Raw genomic sequence first — 25,803 nt, 5'->3', positions numbered from 1 at the left:
ATGCAAACCCAACATAAGCCTGTTGGTGTTACAGTTCCTCCTCACAGAAGTATATGCTTTATGCTTCCAGAAGGTGGTGTTAAGAGAACAAGGCAGCAGCAGTGAAGTACATGGCATGTTCCAAACACTAAAAATAAGTCATAAGCTACATGAGGAAGTAGAGCCCTACATCATGCTACTGATTTTAGCAATTTTCCATACCATGTTCTACACAGCCCTGCCAAACATCCAAAACAACGTAGAACTGATGTGAAGAAAGTATACAGAAGGAAAAGTTTTGTTTTGTTTTTTTTCCTGCAAAAACAGAATAAAGGTTGCGCAATGTACAAAAGCAGAACACAGAATGCTAACTCCATAAACTAAATCACAGGAAACTCATAGACCAAATCCTCATGGACTGTGCCTGTATCAGGGGAACTCTTCTGAGATCCCAGGCCTCAGTAAAGATCCTGGCACTACCTCATCCCCCACGCTAGACCTCAGAAACCCTCAGCACGCTTTTCTGCCCAGTCCCCACACACCATCTCACTGCTTACCAGGGAAATTGAGACACATAAGCCCAAGGACAAATGTTCTCCACACTTGTCTCCAAGTAACCAAGACACATACCAGTCTGGCTGTAGCCAAGCAAATCCACTTCCTTAGGACTTCTAGACTAACTTCTTCAAAAAAAACACAACACACTAACAGTTGAGATGAAGGACAGTCCAGAATTTAAACTTCTAGACAAGACAGCTTGTTCTCGACTTGTTTCATTCAGAATTTCTGACTGAATTTGGGCAAACCGCAAAACACTGCACTCTGGCTTAAAGAACACCTGACTTTGCAAGTTAATAACAAACTTTTCTGTCAGTTTTGAAAAATACTTCAGAGAATCGATAGGGCAACAAATAAGTGTAAAACTCTAAAGACCAGACGTTTTTTCAAAATTCAGATCATCTGAAAAATGATCTTTGACATAGAGATGTTTCCCTGCCTGCAGATTAAGAGTATCTGCACTACTCATTGCAGTGGCACAGAATAAATCCACCAAAGATTGGAAGGCATTCAGCTGATCTAGGAAATCATGTAAAAAACCTAGTTACTGAATGAAACTTTCTGTAAATAATTATGTATTAAGAACAGATTAAATAGTAATCTTTGAGTATTCAACTCAAAATGTGAAGGGAAGCATTTGACATACATTTTCTCCAGGAGAGCCAAGCAGATAAAGCATTAGTTATGCCTTTGGCTTGGTAAGAAAAAGCAGAGGAGATAAAAGCTATGCAATACAAAAGAACACTTTTCTACACTAACCCTCTAAGAGGATGAACAGTTTGCTCACCTTTAAAGCTTGATCAGGAGTTAAATCATTAATAACTAATTCCCCCTCCACAACTCTGCGAAGCTGCGAATCTTCTTCAAATATTGATTCCATATTTAACACCATCCATGAAAACCAGACCTGTACAACACAGTAATAATAATGGAAATATTGATAACAAAATTGTATGTGCAGGATCAGAAAGCTTGCTGTTTTCTTAAGTGTATGTCTTTTCCAGATTTTCATTACAAACATGAAAGAGTATTGTCACATCAATGCAAGAAAAACACTTTCTTTACCTACATTCACACATCCTTTTTGTATATTGTATTATTTTGAGAAAGGAAGGCAAAACCAGGGACCACTGATAGAATTCGCCTGAGAGTTTCAGAGGGATACCATAAAACAGGATCTCCTCTCTCCCACCTGCACTACATTTCCAGCTGGGGTACTCCAGGTTTTTTATTTTTCTTTTTGCTTCAGTGAGGACCTTTCTTAAGCAGAAAGAAATCAAAATACTAATCAGAAATTGACTGATCTAGGAGAAGAGTCAGTCTTAAATTTATTGAGAGAAAACACGTAATTGAGAACAACTGAAGATTCTTATTAAATAAATTCTATTGTATGAATTCTTGGGCAGATCAGAAACTTCATCTCTGGAAAATTCTTCATGCTCTCTTTAGTGTAATAAATCTGCAGCATTCTCTTATGCTAAATTAGGATTTTATCACAAGACTGCCCACAGAAAGGGGGATAAGGAAAAAGAGCGAGCAACAGAAAGTCTGCAACAACTTGTGAAAGCAGGAAAAAGACACCTGCTGCCCATGGAAGCTGTGGATGCCCCATCCCTTGACGTGTTCAAGGCCAGGGATTTGAGCAACCTGATCTAGTGGGAGGTGTCCCTGCCCATGGCAGGGGTTGGAATTAAATGATCATTCGAAGGTTCCTTCGAACCCAACCCATTCTATGATTCTATGATACCACTTACCTGAGAGGAGTTGGCATTTCCCTCAACAAAGGATGGTGTCACATTGCCTGCCACAATCCAGCTTACAAGCGAAGACAGCAGACCTTTGTCACAATGATAACCTAAAGCATTCTGCAAGGAAACAAAACTGTTTATTATTATTTTGTAGGAAGCCTAAGAGATGATTTACAAACTAGAGACATCATGCTGCTTTTATCCAGGTTCCTTTCTACCTCATATGACTACTTCCCAACATTAGCTCAGCCAACCAGCACTGAATCCCTTGCTTGTGCCTTATTTCTCATCAGTGAAAAGGTTGGTTTTTTTAGTGACTATTTTCCAAGAGATGATGCTCTATTGTTGTTCTCAGTATACTATTGAACATATGAAATGCAAAGACCACAAACTAAGATACTGTTATAGAATTATTCTGCATGAAATTTGAGTTTCAAGTAGATTTAATTATTATTAAAATATAATTTATTCCGCTAATCCTGAACTACTTGGAACCAAACCAGATAGCATAACCACATCATACATTATCACAATTGTTGTTGGTACCTTTCAGGAAAACTAATTCACATCAAAATGAGAATAAGTAACTCAAGAACTGACTTTTACTCAATAGCAACACAAACACAAGAAACCATTTACCTTGTGTTGTTGGTAAAGCAGCTTTTGTACACAGTCTTCCTGACTGTACTGAAAAGCAGCTTTACAGAGGTGATCGAGCAGGAAGAGCGTTGCCCTGTCCCTGTGCCACAGCTGCTGGCTGGTGAGGACCTGAACCCAGAACTCCAGTACTGCAGCCGGCCCCACACCATTTGGCTGGCTGCTTAGGAAAATGTGAGTCTGCCAAATTAAAGGGTAGAATCGTTCAAATGCTTTCAGCTTGAATTACAGCATAAGAATTTTATGAAGAACTGTTTAACTTGCATGAGGCTGTGGGCCTATGCTTAAAATAATACAGAGCAATGCTCTCTATACCTATGTAAAAACAGGTTTATCATCTCCAATCTCCAAAAGAGATTCTGCAGACTGAAGATCTGCACATCTCGCACAATCAGCAGAAACAGACATGAAAACAGGACCCCCTGCAAACTGCAGGTATAAATAACACCTACGTGTGAGGCCTTGCCTGCTGTTCCTACAGTAGATACGTATCTCTTTAGTCCATACCCTTCTCTGATGGCAGTGGGCATTGGTTCTTGAACCCTTGTAAAGAATACTTCAATTTTCTAACACAGGAACATTTTTTCATACCGTAGCTTTACGTTAATGGACAAAAGCAAAGCTTCAAAGCATCTAGTAAATCTGTTCCATTCCTCACCTAACACAGGTGAGACAGTAGTGCTGTGTATTATGTTCCCTTTTCAGACAGTTTTGTTACCAGAAAATCTGTCTTTCCAGAAGTCGAAGGCACAGTTGATATTTCCAGTGTAACATGCATTGCCATTCTTAAGCAAGTTTAAGCCAAAGTATTTCAGGAAACCAAATCCAACTTTTCAAGCTTAGTGCAGAACACTCTATGGATGCAGAACTGCCACAATCAAGTATTTTTTCTAACTTTAAGCACAAACTCAGTCAAAAAAATATATATATTTTTAAGCATCCCCCTGCTTTTTTCTTTAAACATTATCTTCTTACCTGTATCATACTACTGAGCAGCTTAACATTTTCTCCATAGCTCACTCCTGTCAAGTGCTGTGTTACCTTGTGGGTAACCTGCTGGGTCATGCCTTGAGGGACTCCGCTATCCAGGTGAAGGAAGAGTTGAACATGTGATAAAAACCTAGAGATATCAAATTAAATTCAATTATTTTAAAACTTTATTTTACAGCTTAAACATAAAAAAGCTGCTTCTAGAGAATTTAAAACTTTAGCATGAAGCACAACAGCACTAGCTGACACACACGCACAAATCTTGCTTCACAATGATGTTGCAGAGTTACTTGCTCCACTTTAAACATATCATAGGAATATTATGAAGAGTTCATTATGAAGAGTTCAAGGTAGACCGTAATTCAGGGCAGCTTATCTGGACTACAGGTATTTGAAACTGTAAGGCAATCTGAAAATCTGAGAACTGACCAGTAGGTAGCGCTGCATAACAAGCCTTGAAGCATGGCCAAACTGCAGAGCAATATACCTTGAGTTTCCAAACAGAAAACAGTAGCTTGCACTGGCTACCCAGCTTTTTGGAAAGGGCAATGTTTCTCGGAAATCACACACACTTCCCCATCACGTGTCACACTCTCACTAAACACGAAACCCAAAATAAGACATGATACATTTTAACTGTTAATCTTAGCTTTCGCTTTCTTTAGCAATAAAGATATTAGGAACATACAAAACTTACTGTTCATTCTTCAGGAGATAATATTGACAAGAGTAAAATACAGGTAAAATTTTATCCAGTACATGGACTACTGTTCTCAGATATCTAGACTGGACGAGTACACCCAAAAGAGGGATCCCTTCAGCACAGAACTTCTCAATGCTGTCAAAACAAAAGAAATAAGGAAGAGCACATAGACTATTTGTAAGAAGGGACATGGGATGTTGGCTTTTTTTGTGAACTGAGGTGTAAAGACATTGATATACTTACACAATCTTTGAAATCCTAAAGACCTAAATACAGAGTTTTTTTCTTCAGCTGCAGGTGTAAATCAACAGCTGGAAGATTTATTTTTTTTAAATCTTCCCAGTCTTTTGGGGGATTTACATCCTCTCTTTCAAAAACCAAAATTGATTGCTGAAGATGGGTGCCTTCACCACGTTTCAATCAATTTAGAACTCGGGGTGCTTGCCTAACCTTGTCAATCAGTTTCCCAGCTTCGTGTTATCTGCCTTTGACATGTCCTTAGGATGAATGATCCTCTGGACATTTTTCTGCACTAGCTACTGATGAAGCTTAGACTTCACCTTATAGTTTATACTTGGACAGTTATGATTAGATGAGATGAATCCTATTCTTGTACAGGCAGCTGATATGGCACATTGCTCTGCATCAAGTAGAGACAGTGGAAAAGTGTTTTACATTAGAACAAAATGAAAAATGTTAATTTTATGTCTACTGCGCAGTCACAAAAACGTAGGCTTCCCAAGGGCTTCATTTTAGGGCCACTTGTCCTTAATATATTCATAAATGACCTGGATGCAGGACTGGATCAGACGAATCCTGTGATTCTATTCCAGCTTGGGATATTCTGTGATTCTATGAAATATAGCATTAAGTCACTAGTATTTATTACAGACCTTTAATTCTGCACTTTTGTGCAGTAAATATCAACACTATTGTTTAGATAGGAGATGTGCAATAGTTCTTCAAGAGGCCATACAGAGCACTTGGAAAAAAAATATCAAAAGCAAAGAGGTTCCTTGGTTTTCTATCTGTGTTCAATCATGTAAAAGCTTCCACCCTCAAACCAGATTACCCTCATATTAGTCTCAAACTGATCTAGTACTATTAGTAAGTTTGTATGCATCTATGGCATAACAATAGCATCAAGCAATGGCTTGAGGAAGAAGAAATCCAAGACAGTCTTCTGAGACAAGTTAACACAACATTCAATGCAGAAAACAAGTTATTCAGGATTTTGATGAAGAGCCAGAGATATTTAAAAATTGATCACAGATTCAAAAAGTACAGCCCTGGGAAAGATTATGAATCCAATCTATCCCTGATTTTGTATCTTAATCACTTAATATTATTTATAATATAATCTTAATATTACACTTGATTATACGCACACTTGATTATACACATGAGCATTACTTACAAAGCAACTGAAAGCATTGGAAACAACTGTGTTGGAACACAGTCAGGGCTAGGAGGTTCTGTAGAAAGGTTATATAGCTCTTAATTTATTATTATCAACAGAAGTGGTTTCCTCCTCACTATTTTCTGAATGTTCTGCTGCAGCTCTACTAAAAAGTTACCAACTAAACAACCCTTTCAGTAAGTGTGGTTAAAAGTTCATACGACTGAAATGGACAGAAATACTGCCTCAGTTTCGCTACTATTTCTAATCGCTATTTTCACCCCGATGTGGAGAGGTCAAAGTTAGTACTAGCGGAATAAAATAATTGGTATACTGTTCAAAAATGCACGTCCCTGAAGACCGCTCAGTTCCTTGCATCAGAAGTCATTTATCACCTTCAAGCTCACATAAGATGTTAGTAGCCCTCAGCTCACCAGTTACTGGGCTGTTCCTCCCAAAGCAAACACAAAGCACGCTTACCTATGACCTAGCATGGTCATGGCCAGTGCCAAGTAACAGCCGATGGGGATGCCAGCTTTAACAGCCTTCAGGAGGGGGTGAAGCGTGACTGACTCTGTCATGTCAAGCATACTGTCAGACACAGGCACTGCAGGCCAGCCATGCTGCATGCCACGGTCATTTCTGTGAAGCTTCAACCGCAAAATCAAGCCCCATGCCCACTGGTTAAAAGAAGTCTCTGGTGTTTCTCCATAACGAACAATGCTGGCTAAGTAGGAGACCTGCAAGAAAGCAGAAGGAACAGGAATGAGAGGAAGCAAAGCTATGCTACAGCATGAACAGCATTAGCATAGGACTTGGGTTAGCTTGGATGAGTGACTTCTTCTATCACAGTACCATAACAACATGGATAGCAATGACAATATCAACCTACAAGAGGACCAATTTGAAACTTTTATTTCTCATACAAACATTCCACAGAAAATAGCATTTTCAGAGAGCACTGTAGGTGGAAAAATATTGAGAGCTAGGATATTTTAACATTCTAGTACTAAGACAGCATAGGTCTTAAAAGGAAGAAAGTAAAGAAGTCTCCAGATGCAGTTCTTCCTATATATCACTAGGAGTACGTTATTCCCTGTAAATCTGAAGAAGAAATACCTGTTTTATGCTTTCAGAAAGCAGCCCAGCATATGGTTTCTGGGAGAGATATTTCAGGTATGCTTCCAGAACCATCAATGCAACTTCAGAATGGACAGCTGGATCCAGATGAAGAGTATCCTGCTAAAAACAGAATCAAGAATCACAGCAAAACTTCATTTAAAAGAAAAAAAAAAAAAAAAAAAAAAAAACTTTGCTTCATTTAAAAGGTCTTTGCAACCATATGATTAATTTGCATTAAAAATAACCCTTAGTTTACATGGCCAGAAGAATAAGTATTGCAAGGCTTGGTCAAAACCTTTACCGGTAAGAAGAATTTTGGCCCAACACTCAAAGATAACAATATTGGGCAATACAAAGCAAAACAGCTGCATTACTTCCAGAAGTGATCATAATCATTAGATTATGTGCATCACAGGATTTACAGTAATTAATCCAAAGATACATAGATACATAAATTTAAGTTATATGGTACAAGCACTGGAAAATTTGCCTTTAATAAAATGGAATAACCAGAACCTACTACAAATTGTATCAAAACATAGTAATTCCTCTTATCAACTGCCACTCTAAAGAATTATTTTCCCCACCTCTGACATGACTGTTACTGCAAAGCAAAGACCTGATAATTAAATTTTCTCTACCATTCCTTTGTTTTCATGTGTCGTCAAGAAATGGGGAGAAAAAGTAAGGCAAACCTCATTTCCAAGCATCAATACAGCAAGGAGAAGAGTTCAGTATGATCACATGCACAGATTACAATACTAAAATGTATCACTGAGCACAGGCAAAAGGATTTTTCCCAACTTTATTTCTGGTTCTCTCTCAAAAACAAAACAAACAGAAAAACATATTCAGACTGGATTGAATGCCAAACAGATGAAGCTCCTGGAGTAACCTTTCCATAGAATGTTTTTTGGTCATCTAAGTAACGCTGAGGGCTTTGAAAGCTCTTTACTTCAATCACGGAGGTTTTTGTGCATTGTGGAAAAAACGTACCTGGATGCTCTCATACACACCACTTGGATGATTCCTTTATTTCTGCAGTCAGAGGTATCTTAACTCAAGTGACTTACAAAAAATGCCCAGTCAGCTGTTTTGTCAGCTACTTCCTTCTCATTTAGGAGAGAAGGAACTCCTGCTTAAAGCTTTTAGTTTCAGCTACAGTACTACAGAATACCGGCAGAAGGCTAGGAAGTTATTGTGAATTTCCCATCCCATGCCTTCAAAGATACAGTAGTCGTATCAATAGCATATAATTATTTTTCAAGTTCAGTTAATAGCCCCAGGTTGAGCAATACCTTTCTCCTCTGAAAAACTGTCCAGGCTCAGGCCTCCTGATTAATACGTACCTGCTCACCAAATCCCCAGTTTAGACCTTCCAAGATAATGCAGGCAAGTTTATTCTCCACCGTTGTTAGACTGTAATTTAGTAACCAGTCTCGAATCAGTGCTATTTCAGATGAAGAAGGCTTCCACAGGTACAAGGGCAGTTCTTTAAACAGATACAAGGAAACCTTTGAGAAGAGAGAAAAAAGTATACTCAGTACTTACTATGGAACAACAATCAGCCCTATACCCTTATGCAGTGATATAGTCAAAAAACAGTAAGGTTTTTAACTCGATCCATTCATACTGTGTACCTGGTCTGTATGATCTCTACCTAGTTTTAACTGGGTGTCTGCTTTAAAGGACAGAGGTAAGAACTTACCATTCCAACTTTCTCAATAGTCTGTTTAACTCTATCCAGCAGTACAGAAATAATCTGTGTATGGATGCTGGCAATTGCTCCCAGGAGTTCACGGCCAACTTTTGAAAATGTCTCCCTTGTGGAAAGACTAACATATGACACCTGAGAAGACGAGCAGAGAGAAGCTACTCATTATGGTTGATACTGACACTGCAATAAAACCTGTTTTTGAAAATACAGAACCAAACTGCTCTTCATGATTTTGGACAAGGTTGATAAATGCCACATTAAAACTGATTGTACTAAAAGCTCATCAAATTACTACATCACAGTGGCAAAAATGAAGACTAAAACTAAACATATAAACAACAACAATAAAAAAACAGCAACACACCACACAAGAAATTTCAGAGCTACAAGTTAAACTTGAGAAAAAAGAACACACTGTGTTTTTTTTTCATTTATTTCATTCCAGCTTGGTCTCAAGACTACTGTTCTTCCTCCACAGAAGGAAGCACTTTAGGACATTTTAATTCAGTAATAAATTATAAACCTCAGAAACAGCTCTCTTCATTTTGCAGTTGAACAAACTACAGGAGCCATAAATGTTTCACACTTCTGTCTGTTAGAGAAGACGAGAGCTTGTTCATCCGTCTCCTGAATGGACCAGTAAGATTTCTCACCTCATAGATCTCCAGAACAATGATTTTGATAAAATCCTCATCAACATCAGCCCGTTTGGCTTGTGCCATCTGAGCAAATGTGGTAAGTAGACAAATTTCTTCTGAGCAGTTCATTGACTGGAGATACTTTTCAAAATTTTCAAGGTGCTGTGGCTCTGGAAAGGTCACACAGTGTGTTATCTGACATACATAATCAGAATTTATACAATTATACAAATTCAAAAATGGAGAAGGAATGAGTAATAAAGCATACCCTCTTCAGAGGTTCTTGTACCAGCTGACTTAAAAAAAACAGGTGCAAGAAACATCGTAATATGCAGTGAGCCCAAGCAATTCAGTAAATACACTAGTAAATCAAAATGAAAGCTACGCCTACTTCAAGAACAGCTGGAATATTTTATTTTTAACTACATGGTGCTGATCACCCACAGGAAGAACTACCTGAATCTCTGTTTTTTTAAAAACGTTATCAGAATTTCAACTTCCATTATAGGTTGCAGCAATTAATTCTACAGATTAAAGTCCATTAAATTCCATCCTCAATCAGTCAATAAAAAATTAAAATTAAGCCTACACAAGGACAGCAGAGAGATTTTGATCAAGACACTGATCATTCCAAATAATGTGATTTAAAGCAGCAGTTAAACTAGGGAGATTATTCTATGCTGGTTACAGATAGAAACAGCAAAAGCATCTAGCTCTGGGTCTAAAATATGTACAAGAGTTACAAGGAAAGCTTAATTTAAGTTTCTCAAACAATAGAACAGAATTATTGAATACACTAGCTTGGAAAAATCTGAAAACAGGGAACTGAAGTAGCACAGAAGCGCAAGGAGGTCACTTCTTTAAACACAGGAATGACAAGTAGCCAAACAAACATTCCATCTCTTGTGGCAGAAGACAACAGGAAGCGAAGAGCACAAAGAAAACCTAACAGGACTTGAAAAATAACATATTTTTAATTTCTTCCAAAAAAATGGAAAAGCAAAGTATGCATTAAAAGCTGCCCTTGAGCTGTAAAAGGGTTTTGATAATGGCCTACTTCCCCTGAAGCTTCACATATGAGCAGAAATGGTTTACAGTGATCTTCTCACACCAGTTGAGGAGACTGAACAAGCACTGGTGGTACTCAACTACTTAATCAGCAGAAGCATGCAGTTAGCACGCTTGTGATTAAACACTTCCACTAGGCTTAGATTCTACGTTAAGTGCTTTCAAGAATCTTCAAATGGACTTCAACCTGAGAGCAGACTTGTACAGCCTGTGCATCTCATGAATGATGTGCTGGAGGATCATGCAATTTAAGTAAAATTGACAAATGCAACAGACATATCCCATCCATTTATGTCCCTTACCAAACACTACCCATTGCCCTTAGCAGCATTTTTGTTGTTGTTGTTTTGTTTTTATGTTTAGCTATTTTTTGTTTGTTTTTAAGGTAATGCTTAAGGACAGAAGATGAGCAGGTCATTATTACACCAAAAGGCCCAGCAGAATGAGGCACAGATTAAGGAAGGGATAGAATGGGCAAGCAACAAACGAACCAGTAACTGCAAACCTTACCACGCTTGCACCACAATTTGTGTGTTTCATTAGGCATAGATCAGCTAAGAAGGGAGACAGGAGAGAAGAGAGAAAGGATCCGGTAAAGTCAAAGACCGTAAAAGGAAGGGAGAGGGCTGGAGCCAGCTGCTGAGCACACATACCCTAGACCTTCTGTGCAGCAAGACTCATCTCAGCAGCCTCCCAGCTTCCTGCTTTAGCCACATCCTCCCCTGCACTGTACCTGTGCTCCACACCACAGTTCCCCCATGCCAACCTCAAACTCCCACCAAGCCCTATCTTGGGACTGGGGAACGCAGACAGTGAACAAGGGAAGAGAGACTCCATCTCATCTCAGTGGAGCAACATCTCCATCAGTATCAATAAAGGAGCACTCTTCCAAGAATCATAGAATATCCTGAGTTGGAAGGGACCCTTAAGGATCATCAAGTCCAACTCTTGACACCGCACAGGTCTACCCAAAAGTTCAGACCATGTGACTAAGTGCACAGTCCAATCTCTTCTTAAATTCAGACAGGCTCGGTGCAGTGACCACTTCCCTGGGGAGCCTGTTCCAGTGTGCAACCACCCTCTCTGTGAAGAACTTCCTCCTGATGTCAAACCTAAATTTCCCCTGCCTGAGCTTAACCCCGTTCCCGCGGGTCCTGTCGCTGGTGTTAATGGAGAAAAGGTCTCCTGCCTCTCGACACCCCCTTACGAGGAAGTTGTAGACTGTGATGAGGTCTCCCCTCAGCCTCCTCTCCTCCAGGCTGAACAGGCCCAGTGCCCTCAGCCGTTCCTCGTACGTCTTCCCCTCCAGGCCTTTCACCATCTTCGTAGCCCTCCTCTGGACACTCTCCAACAGTTTCATGTCCTTTTTATACTGTGGTGCCCAGAACTGCACACAGTACTCGAGGTGAGGCCGCACCAGCGCAGAGTAGAGCAGGACAATCACCTCCCTCGACCTACTAGCGATGCCGTGCTTGATGCACCCCAGGACACGGTTGGCCCTCCTGGCTGCCAGGGCACACTGCTGAGAATGTTAATTCCATGGTCTTCATGTATTAGGGTATGGAATACAGGAAATAAAGCCAGCACTATACTGGTAAATGTCAAGCAAAACAAACTATTTCAGAGGATTAGATGGATTTCACTAAAAACTTTTGATATTGCCTGTCTAGACATTTGTGAAAAAATACCAGAGTGCTGACATAAACCACTGAGAAGAATGAAGAGAATAAAGATATCCTGCATCAGCATACCAGGGACTTTAACACAAAATGTTAGCTAGAAGCAGAACAATGCTCGATAAAAAAAAAAAAATGGTTGTTTGTGTCAGAGCTGCAATCTACCACATCATATTATATTCTATTTGTTTGAGATGCGGTAAAAAAAATCTTTGCAGAAACAAGACTGTCCTCACTGAAACAGCATTACTGTTACTGATTAGCTCCAAGCTAGCGAAAACAGATCAGCACTTAATAAAATATACATAGTTAGAGTCTTGGTATCACTCTCCCACTCTGACTGCACTGCCCTAAACGTTAGCTGAGTTTTAAACAGAGTTCAGACGCTCAGTAACTTGAAGATCACCCTTTTCTTCTACTTCTCCATCAAAAGGCTTGGTTGATGTAGTGATAGCTATCTGGCCCATTATCTAGCTGAAGAGTAAAACTGACAGGAAGCGAGAGCAAACCTCAAGAGAACAGAGGCTGTGAAGTAAGGAATTACTGCTTTGTTTACCTGACTCCCTGTCAATCAAGTCCCTGAGTAAGTTTTCCACAAAGACGACAACAAAGGGAAGGTGGCATTCAAACTGGCTTTTAAGTAACTCTGCTACATGTGAAACCACTACAATAGCTGCAGATATCAACACAGGCCAGAAATAAAGGGAAAACAGAAATAAATGGTGGCATACAGGACAAGAGAAGCATCAAAAGGGACACAAAATAAAGGCAACATCTGCAACTGTGAAGATAAGTAGATATCTAGCAACCTAAGTTACTAATGCCAGAACTACCAAGTTTAGCAAAAGAAGGAGGATGGGGGTATTTATACAGGTATCAACAGCTGAAGACTCAAGTACAGTCAACAGCTCATAAAAAAAAAAAAAATGTATGATTCCTAACTCTGTTTTTCAGGATTTAAGTCTCTGTTGAAGGCCATCCTGACTGTTACTACATGGCACTCCTGAAACTCTGAAGCAGCCAGTAGCACTGACAAACAGAGAGCTAAAAGGACAGTAGATATGCTAATCCCCACTAAAATTAGCATTCGGTCAGACACTTGCTGCAAGCCCATGAACTACCCAAGGTAATTCTGAGGCCTATGGACCTGTCATGCTACCAAGGGTGTATTTAACAGCAGAATCTGCAAAGAATTAAACATGTTGCCGATGCACCTGTTGCTGAATCTATTAAAATTGGTTCTGAATGAAGGAGTTCTACCTTTGAGCCTCTGTTTGCAGTCAGCAGGTTGTAGAGAAGAGCAGAGCTTTTCCAGGTGTTCACTCTCTGCACAATGCATGACAAAGAAGAGCTTCCAAAGCATGTTGCTGGACAATGTTCCGTAAGGCATCTCAGACATGAAAAGCCAGACTCCCAGCCTGTTAGGTTTGAAGAGAGGCAAAGAGTCTCACCCTGATAAATCCCAATATCTTAAAAGGAACCATACACCCACATATCTGCTGTACAACAGAATTAGGAACGTGAGGATTTGTTTTAGTACTTCTATTTTTGAGCTAACCTATTTCTGAACTGAACGATTCCCCAGAGCTTCTGTCAGCTGCTAGAATTCAAGTGCAGCTCCTCCCCATCTTGACACTACCAGTGTGCTGAAAAATCCTGCATACTGCAGTCTTGTTGAAACCATGAAGTCCTTAAAGCTAATGCAATTCCTAGTTTCAAATATCTCACTCCAAGATGAAGTCAGTATCGATCACATTGGACAGCCTACCTTTTTGCCTTCAGAACATGTAGAACAGCTCTGAAGAACAGCTCATCGAACTCCAGTTGCAATTTCTCCACGGAGTACGGATGTGCTATTGATCCATACTGTTTATTGCCACTAACGTACTGCGCCCAGTGGTCACTCACATGACAGAGTGTCATCCTGCACAACAGAACAACAAAGTTGCAGAGGGATCATTAAGTATGTCATCACCAGATAGAAACACAGACTTCTGCAGCTACACTCTGGTCTAGTTCCAAGAGACATATTTAATCCTTGGTTTAACCCTTGGTTTCCAGAAACTGCCATATAAATAGCATGTACTTTTCCTTCCACACTTCAGACAGGGTTAGGCTAAAATTCTTACCTGTCCTTGGTTTTGCAAGCAAAAAATACATAATATTCTGTCATATCAAACTAATTTGTATGTGAACTTCCAAGCCCTAATGCAATCCTACTTTATTAAATGGCAATACACTAAAAGCCCACAGAGGAAAAATTTTATTAAGTTCTCACTCTACTAGCACAAAGGAAAACCGATTTTGGTTTTGATTCAGCTGCATCCCTCTCAACAACACACTTACATAAGCCAAGTAAAGAGACTGAAAGACTTAGAAACAAAGAGCAACTTCTAGCTTCCAATTACATTTGCTTAGTGCAACAAGGATTTTTTAAGGAGCTAATTATAAAAAAAAAAAAAAAAAAAACAGTTCTACATTACAACAGAAAGAAGGCAGTAACACCAGTTATAAATGGAGCAATTAGAGACATTGCTGAATTTCTGTGACCCCACACACAACCCTGAGTGAAGTCAGCACAGTGTTCCTCAGCTCACCTGGCTCTTCTGTAGCTACAGCATTTAGCCTCTGCAGCTCTTCACCTCACAGGCAGCTTTGGGGTCAAGGACTCTGGGATTTCAGATTCACCCATCAGCTAATGCTAAACTGACCAATTCTCACAACAAAAGCTACTCAAAAAATGTTTTGGGTTTATTTACTTATGCATTAAGGAGCTCTAAAAATTAAACCAGAGCGCATGAAAGTGATTCAACTATATCGCAGAGAAGATATTCTCTTACTTTATTAGCTGACCAATTCGCTTCACAAACTGTCGGTACCGTGCTCTATTAAATGTTTCTAACCCCACAGACAGAAGTTCCACTAAGGAGTTTGCAAAAGCAAAAATCTTCATCATCTCCTGGGGAGTTGTTTTTTCAGGAAAATAAGTACCTAAGACAAAGACAGATAAAAGTAAGTCTCAAAAATATGCATGAATTCTGGATACTTAAGTAATTTTTAAGTAATTACGTACTTTCATTGTTAGACAGCTAGATAGTGAATTTGTATTTTCTTTATGAGATGAATGATTAACTGTTAAGTATCAAAGTACAAATCATCTGAGCACGTTATAAGATCTCCAGCGAGCAGTTATCTTCATGTACTTGTCCATGGACTTAATAGAATAGTTACACACTAGTATTGCTATCATCTTTTAAATTATCCCATGTAAATAACATATACTTCCAACTGTATTTATTTAGTCTGTGAGCTGTTGTACAGGTTCTATATAAGTTCACTTCAAAACTCTCGTAATGCAGTAACATTCTGTGACTTTGTGGTCATTAATACCATTAAAAAAAAGGAAAACAAAGAGAAACACTATAGTGGCTGATTACCTGCAGACTTAAACCCAAGAAACTGCTGAAACAGTTCATGAAATGGGAATTGTGACAATAGGGCAATCAAGTCATCTTCCAAAAGCAGAATCCAACTTGTTTCAGGATCCTCATCCTATAGAAGAATTCAAACAGTCAGTTTTACTAACAAAAATACTAATTTTACCAATAAAACACATGATAGAACAGCTTCACTACTTTGCTAATTCCAGTTTGCTTTGCAAAACAAAGGAAGTACAAATGAACTCTCCCTTCCACATATAGAAGCTCCTAAATTCCTGTCTGTGTGCCCCTACACAACAGCACTTGCCAGCTAGAAAAAAAGAGCTAGACAATGCTACACTAGAGCTTCACTGCAGAAGCTGTGTTGGACAACTGCTCAAATGCACTATTTCCATGCTTTCTGCATGCAATAGCACCCTTAAATTCATTTTCTCATTACTAATTTCTGGAAATTCCATTATCTATATTTATATCACAGAGATAAAAGGCGAGTAAAATAGATTGAAGGTTCAAATGATGCTTTTAATCTGAACAGCAGTTAGTTTTCCTTATTCCATTTTACAACATCAATACAATAAGCCTGAACAAAAGCACAAAAAGAAAACAACATCATTCACTATACCTCTTCTCCTCCTTCGTCTACTAGTGTCCAGTTTCCAGATTCTTTCCCAGAGGAAGAGGAGCTTTTCCTTTCAGCTGGTTTCATGTGGCACATGAACTCCACCCTATTTCTGATTTAAAGAAAAAATCAATTTGCAAAAATTTGAAAGATGAAAAACTTAGAATTTCATCGTATTTCAGTTAAGAGATCATACTGGTTTTGGCTGGCATGGAGCTAGTGTCCTTCACAGCAGGCTGTATGGTGCTGTGCTTTGGATTTGTGTTGAAACAAGTGTTGATACCACACAGATGCTTTAGTCAGTGCAGTGCTTGCAGTGTCAAAGCCTTTTCTGCTTCCCCTGCCAGCAAGGAAGCTGGGGTTACACAAGAAGCTGGGAGCAGACACAGCTAGCACAGGTCACCCAGACTGACCAAAGGGATATCGCATGCCTCAGGGCCAGCAATAAAAGCTGAGGGAGAGGGAAGCAGACACATTCATAGTGATGATGTTTGTCTTCCCAAGTAAGCCTTTTGTATGATGAGCCCGGCTGTCCTGCAAATGGCTGAACATCGTCCTGCTGATGGGAAGCATCAAATGAATTCCTTATTTTGTTTTGTTTGTGTACACAGCTTTTGCTTTACCTATTAAACTGTCTTTATCTCTACCCACATGTTTTTGTACTTTCACATTTTATTTTTTCCTCCCCACACCAGGGGGCATGTAAGCAAGTATTTGTGACACTTTGTGTGACACTTCTGTGTGACACCTGGCTATCTACCAAGATTAACCGATACCAGAGAAAAATATTCGAAACAGATTCAAGGACAAGTAAGTCAAATAACCTAATGCCTTACAAGACTCAGTCTGCAATATTCTGAGAACTATAAATGGCTGTCAGCCCTGTATAAAAAGCATATTTTAATATGAAAGAAATAAAACTTATCCTCATGCAAGAAAAACCCCTGAAATCAAATAAAAGGATATGATTTTTCAGAAGAGGTACAACTATTTAAAGCTATCACATGGTGAGTCAATGACTAGCAGGACAAGCACAGGCTAGCTGCACTACAGAACTGCCATAGCTGCATAGCTGGATGCCATGCCAACATTAGGAGGACTGGGCTTAGGTACACTGAGCTACCACATCTAAAGAACTTCCAGGAAAGAGTTGGCTCACTTCAAGCCAGCTCCAATTCTATGTATTAGACCATCGTAAGGCTGGGATACTAGTTTTCAGACTCTGTACCATCAATATCTTCAGCTGTTCAGATATATACCAGCAAGTTAAATGAACAGGCAGAAGGGCTATACAGATGTTAAAAATTTAACTTATAACTTACTTTTAAAAGGAATTATGTACAGACAGAACTCTGAACACAATGCAACAAAATCTGTCACCACATCACCCTCCTAATCTGTCCAAAACCACACTGATAATGCAAACATACTAGAAATGAAATACAAGTTTTAAGATAACAGTTTCACAATTCGGAATTTCACAATACTAATCCAATTCTAAATATGGATTAGAAGTAAAACTGGTTCCTGACACACAGCAGCTGTAACAGAAGCATCAGATCTTTAATAGTAAGTACAGCCACCGAAGTCTGTGCATTCCTGCATAATAAACACTTGAGAGAGCCACCCTGTACACCTTGAATCAGTCCTCATTCAAAGCAAAATCTTACCCCACCAACAATACACATACCCTTAGGACACATTTGTTTCCCCAAGCACCTCTAGAGATGAAATGTAAAACAAAACCGTTAGAAACAACAGTCTACACTAATCAAAGTCTCAGTTAATACAGGGTCGGACTGTCAAGATACCAGTAGTTTGATTTTTCAACACTAAAGTCTGATGGGCCAGGGCAAGATATGCATTTTATCTGAAGTACATAACAGGAGTTTTCCCTAACGATTAATTTCATTAGCTAGCATCTCCTAGCATCATGTACTCCTTCTAGATAAAAAAGCACGAAAAATAAATTAAGAAATACAATCAGCATCTACACCAATTTAGTAAACCCTTTCTTCAAGCCCATATGTTGCAGAGGCAGCATTCTGATCAGGCCATCATCCACAGCAAGAACTATTTCAGAATTCACTAAAAAAAGAAGTCGGCCATCACAAGCTATTTGACAGTTAAAAGAAAGCTTTATCATACCACGTGCAGTCAGAGAACGTGCTGCCAAGGCAGTATTTCAAGGTGAATAAATAAAAAAAAAGTTTGACTTTAACCACGAATCTCATATTTGTGCCTGCTTTTATGACTTTGCCTGCAATGTGCTTTCAGGGTTGCACGAGATTTTACATCATGTTTTCTACTACTAAATCATCAGATTATATTTATAAAATTATATTTCCATACTTACTTGACAGGAGACATAAGCAAGGCAAGAGATTGCATGAAATGAAAGACACCTGATGGGTTATCCAAGACTTTGATCTGGAATGAAATGCAGAAGTAAAAATCAATCCAAGTAAAACAAAAGGCAAATCAGTTTTACCAGAAAAATTCATATTCTGGGTTTCACATTTATGGATAGTTTTTAGTCTGACCAAAAAATGAGTGGAAAAGACAGTTCTGATACCCTGGAGGAAGTGTTGCTATGGCACAGTATGAGGTACTATAGAGTAACGGTATAAAAAATTAAAGGAAACAAACATTAAAAAGGCACATAAAAAGACAACTTTTCTTCAGTTCTCAGATACATTTGCACATCAGTGGGAAGCTAAGCACAGGGGGAGTTACAATGCTACCTCCAGTCACCCTTTTGTTTGATGGCTCGCCTTACCCTATTAGCTTAACTGCAGTCTTTTCCTAGAGCTAGATTTCCTACATCTTCCCCTCTTGGAGGGGACACCTTTTTTGAAACAAGGCCCTGACACCTATGGATATCTAGGCTCCCTCTGGTCTATACAAAATGAAACCTTTTCTATGCCCTTGCAATTTCCCAGCTAATTAACTTCCCAGGGAAACACAGCCCAGACCCATTGCAATGGGCAGGTTGTAAAAATATGTTCTTCCTCATCCCTCCCACATCACACACAGAGGCACTTCCAATCTCACCCATCAACCCCCTCCAACCTTCCCACAATAAAGAAATAAACATTCACACCTGAATGAATGGAACAGCCCATTCACCGATCCCAGCTGGGCATCGAAGGATGTGGTTGAAGAGGAAGAGCTGGTCACCTGGACAGCCAATTCTTTGCAGAACTGACACCTAAAGGGAAGTATATTGGACTCGTAAATAATCTCAGTGTTTGCTTATATCCTTGCTACATAGAATAATATCACTTTTTCATTTCTCTTCCCACACTTTCCAGCAAGCCTCAGTTTTCAGAGCAAGTTAGAGGAGAACAGTTTTTAAAAGCCTGCTTGCTTGGCTCTGAGCCACAGTGCAAACCAACAAAATTAATTACAAGTTTATTAAGAAACAATTCATTTAGAAGTCAGCAAGAACAGAAGTTTCTCAAAACTGCTAATGAGAATAATTTAACTTCCAAAATAGAAGCATTAACACTCTATACACATTTAAAAAGTCCTCTCTGAATTCATCCCGCATGTTGGATCAAACAGCTCTATCATGCTCACTCCCTCACCAGCCTCTGCAGCCACATGAGAAGGTCACTCTGAAACTGAGGATCTTCGATAAGCCTGCGAGTGAAACTGAAGAGAACGCTGATACATTCTTTCAAGTGGCCCAAGTCTGAAGAAAGATTTTCAGAGTGCTTTGAAACTGCAAATTAAGAAAAGAATTAAGGAGCTTTGAGGAGCAGCTTTCAGAAGAGGATCATAAGTCGTTGTTTTGGGGCTGTACAGAAAACTTTGTAGATAACAAGTTATTTCAAAACAGCCATTTGCCAAAACTGACAAACAAGAACACCTATGCAGCATATTTCATCTAACCTTATAATTAAGTATTGGATGCTAATTGCAAGAATTCCTATGGTTGCTCTCATAAAAGGCCCTCCCTCAACATAAACTTTGTAAGAGGCAATATTTACTACACATATAAACTATCTGGGGGCAAGGGACAAAGGGAGGAGAAATACCTGAGGGAGGGATACTTTAGCTAAAAGATACTGGTAGACACCCGATTAAGTAACGTGCTTAGCCTGAAAGCCAGAAAGATTTCTAATAGAGCTGTGAGATTTCAAATGGCCTTCCAAAAAGTAAAGCAGGAGGTATATCCCTCTGTTTTCAAACTTGTGCATCATCAGTTTTGCAAAGGGACTGTATTATTTGGCCTCTTAGACAAGAGCTTGGACTGCAGGTATCCCATCCCACCTGGTGTTCCCCTACAGCAGTCTGTGGCAGCATACAGCCTAGACAGAAGACAGGACACCTGCATTCAACTTCAGCTTTCCAGTATGTAGGAAAACTGAAGGTTTTCTGCAAGAAAAGTGTTTCACTGATCCCTCCGTAAAACCAACAGGTTTTAGGATCAGAGGAGAAACACTCTGGTGTATAATTCCCACCACAAGACTCCAGAACTCCAGGTGAACAAGGTGCTGGGCACCCTGAACAACACAGGCAGCATTCACCCACCTTGCTCTTGCTGCTGAAGAGCCACCGACCTCAGCAGGGAGGAGCTGTTCAGCAACCTGTACACGTAAGACTCCACTTGCAACCGAGATAACACCGAAGTGTATGAGTGTAGTGCCAGCGTCTGGTGCACGTGCTCTGCTTTGGCTTCAAACAGCTTCTTCAGCTCCCCCAACACACCTTCATTCAGCTCCACGGTCTGGTAGCGATGGTGACCTGTCACTTTGCACTGATCTGCACAGACACCCTGTAAAGCGACCAAGTATTTTATGTCAGTGGTTTTCTCATTTTGCTTGGTCAAGTGTTGCTTACAGAAAGTAACCCTAACATAACCCTCCCCTCAACAGATTTCACAGCTTTCATACCGGGGACCACTTTACAGGTGTACAAACACTTGGGAGCATTCTACTTGCTTTTCAGAGCTGCTGAATACTGAAAATGCACATCTCTGACTTCTGAAAAACACGACTCTCATAAACCCTCAATAACTGAAGTTTAGAGGTGGTGGCTTGCCTGTATCACTGAAAGATGTGAGCAAAATCAGCTGTCTCTGCTCCCACTGAGTACACCTGCTTCTCGCTTCATAGATTTCTGTAAATATTTGGATTTATTATTTTAAACCTAAGATATAGACTGGAACAAGCTAAATATTTTTCTAAGCTCTCAGAACTCACTGTTGATAGCAATTCCCTATAATACATTTAAAATTTCTGAAGTGAACTGTACTCTTTTTCCCCAAACTGGAGTTAAACAGTGAGAACAATCCTCCCCTGGCCTCTCTCTCACTCTTCAGCACGAGAAAGCCACAATACATAACAGGCCATCATTCCTTCACGTCACCAGAACACATGCTTCAGACCATGCACTTTGGAAGCTTGGCCCTGTATTTTCAAAATTATTAGAATAAAATTTTTAAATTAGTAGTTATTAGAATAAAATTTTTTAATTAGTAGTAAGGTAACGATTATTCTGAACCAGGAGGCAGCAAGCTTAGTCAGCTGCACGATAACAAATAGTGACTTGAGTGAAGCCAAAATTGCTTTCAAGGAAAGTTATCAACACAAAACAGAGCCCAGAGGCTCAGTGACACAGGCCCATTACACTTTTACTCCCCAGTAAAAAGGAAAAGGCTCCGATCTGCACAGCGGATGTCTCTCAGCATTAAACTCTGAGGAACTGTGCTTCCAGTAGCAGGGTCACCTGTGAGCATGACTCAAGCTCCTCTGCGTCTGTCACCTGACAGCAGGAAGCCACCAGGACTGATGTAAACAAGAAGTGTCACTACAGGCAACAGGCCAGAGGGGACACCATCACTACAGTCCTTCTGTAGCCCCCCAGCCAGCCCTACTCTGCCACACAGCTCCTGCATCTCCTCTAAGGACTGCAGCACCAACCTCACACAGTCCTGTGGGCAGAACTGGCTGGGCACAGGCACTGACTGACTACAGATAAGCCTGACTCCAAAAGAGGTCACTAAAACGAATCCCACTGCCATGCACTTGCCAGAGTTTAAATCATCTGACTTAAGGGTCAACAGGATCTGAAACTGGGGGCCAGTGGAGATAAAGAAAAGCAAAGGCAACCATCTACGGATGTGAACGGAGCATCCTAAATACAGGAAACTTAACAGTGAGTAAAATCAGCATCCAGAATCACATCCAAATAGTTCTGCTCCAAAAGCAGCTTCAGTGACAGCACCTGCACAGTTTTCTGTTCTTCTTTAAAGGTCCACAATCTCCCCTTTGCATTTTGGCAGTCTGTCGTCATAGCCTGCAGCTCCGCCTCAGCCAGCAGCAGCTGCTTCCTGCAGCGCATGTAGTTCAGGAGCAGCTCGTAGAACTCGTGCCTGTCCTGATGAGCAACGCTTTCAAATTCCTCCGCGTAGGAGTCAACATTCTCCAGCCATGAACACGGCTCAAAGATCTTCAGCTGCTCCCTGGTGAACGGCACCAGCTCGGGCTCAGTCGGGAGCTCAGGATAGAGCCTCTCGTTGTGCAGCAGGGGTTTAACAGCCATGACTGTTGGCCTCTCGTAGGAGAGCTCAGCCGACAGGTCTGGGTACAGTGACTTCAGCCCCGAACGCTGCACAGGCGCCTTGGGTTTGTCACGGAGCTGTGAGGTACTGAGAGGAAGCTTCTCTGAGAAACGCACAAGAGGATTTTTAACATCCTGCGCGTTTTCAGCTCCTCTGTCCCGTGCAATGCCCACTACTGCCTGAGAACAGGCTGCGCTGGGATGAGAGGTACTGCCTGCTACGTCAGAGTGTCCTGATTCACCAGCAGCCACCTCCACGGGACTGGGAGGCTTGTCCAGCTTGTTTTCTTCACTTTTCTCAACATCCCCTCCACGTTCTTTATGTGAGGCGTCAGCTTTGCTCTCCTCTCCATCTGTTGAAGGCTCTAGGGTCGCTGCCGAAGACCCTTGGTCTGCTGAAGTTACATTACTATGGGGAACGTCACGTGCATCAGTTGCAGGTTTTCCATCCTCTACATCATCACTGAGCTGAATTTCTGTGAATTCTCCGGGTTGTTCCACTTGTACTTTACTGGCTTGAGAAGACACTTCTGTGACGGGAGGGAGGAAGACATCATCAGACTCTTGTGTCCGGGATTCCTCGCTACTTTTCTTCTTTTTCTCCTAGAAACAAATTCATAGTGTCGTTAACAAGAAAACATCTCCTCCTGGCAACCTGAATCCCACCACCACTAAAAACAGCATCTGCCAACATCACTGACAAAAACCCCTCTTACCAGGTTGATTTTCATGGTATTAAAGGTAAAAAGAAATGCGTTAAACAGATCCCTTGTCTTTAAGTGCCCTTTAAGCACTGTGCACCAATGCCCACTGTCTCGGTCACTTCTTGATCAAACATCTCAATATTTCTACATTAAAAGCTACAGATGTCCCAGGGCAGTGTTTCACTGATGTATAAATAACCCAGGTAACAGGACCCTGCCTAACCTCTTGAAAAAGACTCACTAGATTTTACCACACTGCAAGAAATTATTTTAGGATTCATCTCAAGTTTTATAAAAGTATCTTAACAAACTGAAAATTATTTTCAAAAGGTAGAACAAAGAAAGGTCTAGAATGCATCCTCTAATTATATCTAAAAATCAACAAGGAATCTGGGCCATTATGGAAATACCTACTGAAAACAGGTGTCACAGCAGAGGCGCAGAACAACTTAGAAGTGACGTGAGAATTGTAAACCAGTTATCCACCTAGGGGTAGGGAGTTCCCCCAAACCTGGTCTGAAGTATAAACTTGCAGCCTCCTTCCCAAAGCACAGCAGAGGTCAGGAATCCCAGACTCACAGAATTTCTAGGTTGGAAGAGACCTCAAGATCATCGAGTCCAACCTCTAACCTAACGCTAACAGTCCCCACTAAACCATATCCCTGAGCTCTACATCTAAACGTCTTTTAAAGACTTCCAGGGATGGTGACACCCCCCTCCCGCCCCCCCCGTCCCTTACCTTGTCCCGGGTCCGGGTCCGGGCCCGGGCCCGGCGCGGCCCCCTCACGGCCTCCGCCATGGCCCCCCCTCTGCCCGCCCGGCCGCAGCCGGAAGAGGAGCCCCCTGCCGCTGCCCCGCCCCCGCCCGCTGCCGGCCAATCGACAGCGCCGCGGCTACGGGAGGCGCAGAGGGACAGAAAGGGGGCGAGGCGCGCCGCTTCGCTCCCCCTCCTCCTTCCCCCCCCACTCCAGTTGGGTGTTTTTCCCAAAACAATTCCCGTTTGGTAATTACAGAAGAGTACAGAATGGTCTAGGTTGGAAGAGACCTCCAAGATCACCCAGTCCAACCTCTGACCTAACACTAACCAGTCCCCCACTAAACCCTATCACTGAGCTCTACATCTGAACGTCTTTTAAAGACCTCCAGGGATGGTGACTCCACCACCTCCCTGGGCAGCCTGTTCCAGTGCCTCACAACCCTTTCAGTAAAGAAATTCTTCCTAATATCCAACCTAAACCTCCCCTGGTGCAACTTTAGCCCGTTCCCTCTCGTCCTGTCACCAGGCGCTCGGGAGGACAGACCAACCCCCACCTCACTACAGCCTCCTTTAGCTATCGATAATTTCACAGCTGTCCGGGCGATAATGAGGGTGTTGCTCACCCAAAAAGTGCACTGCCGGTTATGTGACGGAGCAGGAGAAATAGGACAAGCAGGAACAGCCTTAAACTAAAAGAGGGAAGATTTAGATTAGAGGTTAGGAGGAATTCCTTCCCTCAGAGGGTGGTGAGGCGCTGGTACGGGCTGCCCAGAGAAACATCGGGTGCCCCAGCCCTGAAGGTGCCCAGGGACAGACTGGATGGGGTTTGGGACACCTCTTCCAGTGGGTGGCACCCCTGTCCATGGCAGGGGGGTGGAACTGGGTGGTCTTTAAGGTCCCTTGCCACCTGAGACATATGACAAGAAATAAAGGTCGTAATAAATGCTAGTGGCTTAGTGCTCTATTTCATACAATTGCAGAATATCCCAAGTTGGAAGGGACCCACAATGATCATCTGGTGCAGCTCCTGGCTCCACACAGGACCACACAATCCCTTCCCTCAGACAACTAACCATGCCATGCCTGACGCACCCCAGGCTGGCCCTCCTGGCTGCCAGGGCACGCTGCTGGCTCGTGTTCAATTTGCCATCAGCCAGAACCCCCAGATCCCTTTCCCCATGGCTGCTCTCCAGCCTCTCATCCCCCAGTCTGTATGTGCATCCTGCATTGCCGTGTGCCAGGTGCAGAATCTGTTATTTGTTCTCGTTAAACTTCTTGATTGCCCAGCCCTCTGATTTGTCACGTTATCCATGCAAGGCTGCTCTTCCCTCCAGGGAGTCAACAGCTCCTCTGTATTTAGTATCATCGACAAACTTACTTGGTATACCTTTCAAGTCTTGCATCCCAATCCCCCAACATTAAATAAAACTGGTCCTGAAATGCAGCCCAGTGGATAGC

The 25,803-nt window shown here is 41.3% G+C and overlaps 1 protein-coding gene across 3 annotated transcripts in view; it reads right to left on the bottom strand.

Moving 5' to 3' along the window:
* EPG5 (ectopic P-granules 5 autophagy tethering factor) overlaps nucleotides 1–24,436 on the bottom strand; it is a 49,295-nt gene extending 24,859 nt beyond the window's left edge. Inside the window, exons 1-21 of one of the 3 annotated variants that reach the window (XM_038170554.2) lie at nucleotides 24,328–24,436; nucleotides 22,549–23,487; nucleotides 20,854–21,097; nucleotides 19,905–20,041; nucleotides 19,418–19,525; nucleotides 18,671–18,744; nucleotides 16,318–16,426; nucleotides 15,693–15,807; nucleotides 15,096–15,246; nucleotides 14,024–14,179; nucleotides 13,516–13,673; nucleotides 9,527–9,681; nucleotides 8,865–9,005; nucleotides 8,506–8,670; nucleotides 7,154–7,276; nucleotides 6,515–6,774; nucleotides 4,630–4,770; nucleotides 3,918–4,062; nucleotides 2,925–3,122; nucleotides 2,292–2,402; nucleotides 1,325–1,444 (exon numbers count right to left, since the gene is read on the bottom strand). In XM_038170554.2, coding sequence (XP_038026482.2) covers nucleotides 1,325–1,444; nucleotides 2,292–2,402; nucleotides 2,925–3,122; nucleotides 3,918–4,062; nucleotides 4,630–4,770; nucleotides 6,515–6,774; nucleotides 7,154–7,276; nucleotides 8,506–8,670; nucleotides 8,865–9,005; nucleotides 9,527–9,681; nucleotides 13,516–13,673; nucleotides 14,024–14,179; nucleotides 15,096–15,246; nucleotides 15,693–15,807; nucleotides 16,318–16,426; nucleotides 18,671–18,744; nucleotides 19,418–19,525; nucleotides 19,905–20,041; nucleotides 20,854–21,097; nucleotides 22,549–23,487; nucleotides 24,328–24,387 — 3,810 coding nt within the window. In that variant the 5' untranslated portion in view covers nucleotides 24,388–24,436. Of the gene's footprint in view, nucleotides 1–1,324; nucleotides 1,445–2,291; nucleotides 2,403–2,924; nucleotides 3,123–3,917; nucleotides 4,063–4,629; nucleotides 4,771–6,514; nucleotides 6,775–7,153; nucleotides 7,277–8,505; nucleotides 8,671–8,864; nucleotides 9,006–9,526; nucleotides 9,682–13,515; nucleotides 13,674–14,023; nucleotides 14,180–15,095; nucleotides 15,247–15,692; nucleotides 15,808–16,317; nucleotides 16,427–18,670; nucleotides 18,745–19,415; nucleotides 19,526–19,904; nucleotides 20,042–20,853; nucleotides 21,098–22,548; nucleotides 23,488–24,327 lie in introns of those variants that run through there. The other 2 variants (XM_027446357.3, XM_038170555.2) reach the window with 2 other exon arrangements.
* Between the last annotated feature and the right edge of the window lie 1,367 nt (nucleotides 24,437–25,803).

This window comes from Anas platyrhynchos, chromosome Z (genome assembly GCF_047663525.1).
Source record: "Anas platyrhynchos isolate ZD024472 breed Pekin duck chromosome Z, IASCAAS_PekinDuck_T2T, whole genome shotgun sequence".
Taxonomy (NCBI): Eukaryota; Metazoa; Chordata; class Aves; order Anseriformes; family Anatidae; genus Anas; species Anas platyrhynchos.
The sequence above is the reverse complement of the archived record's forward strand: the minus strand, read 5'-3'. Positions and strand labels throughout refer to the sequence as shown.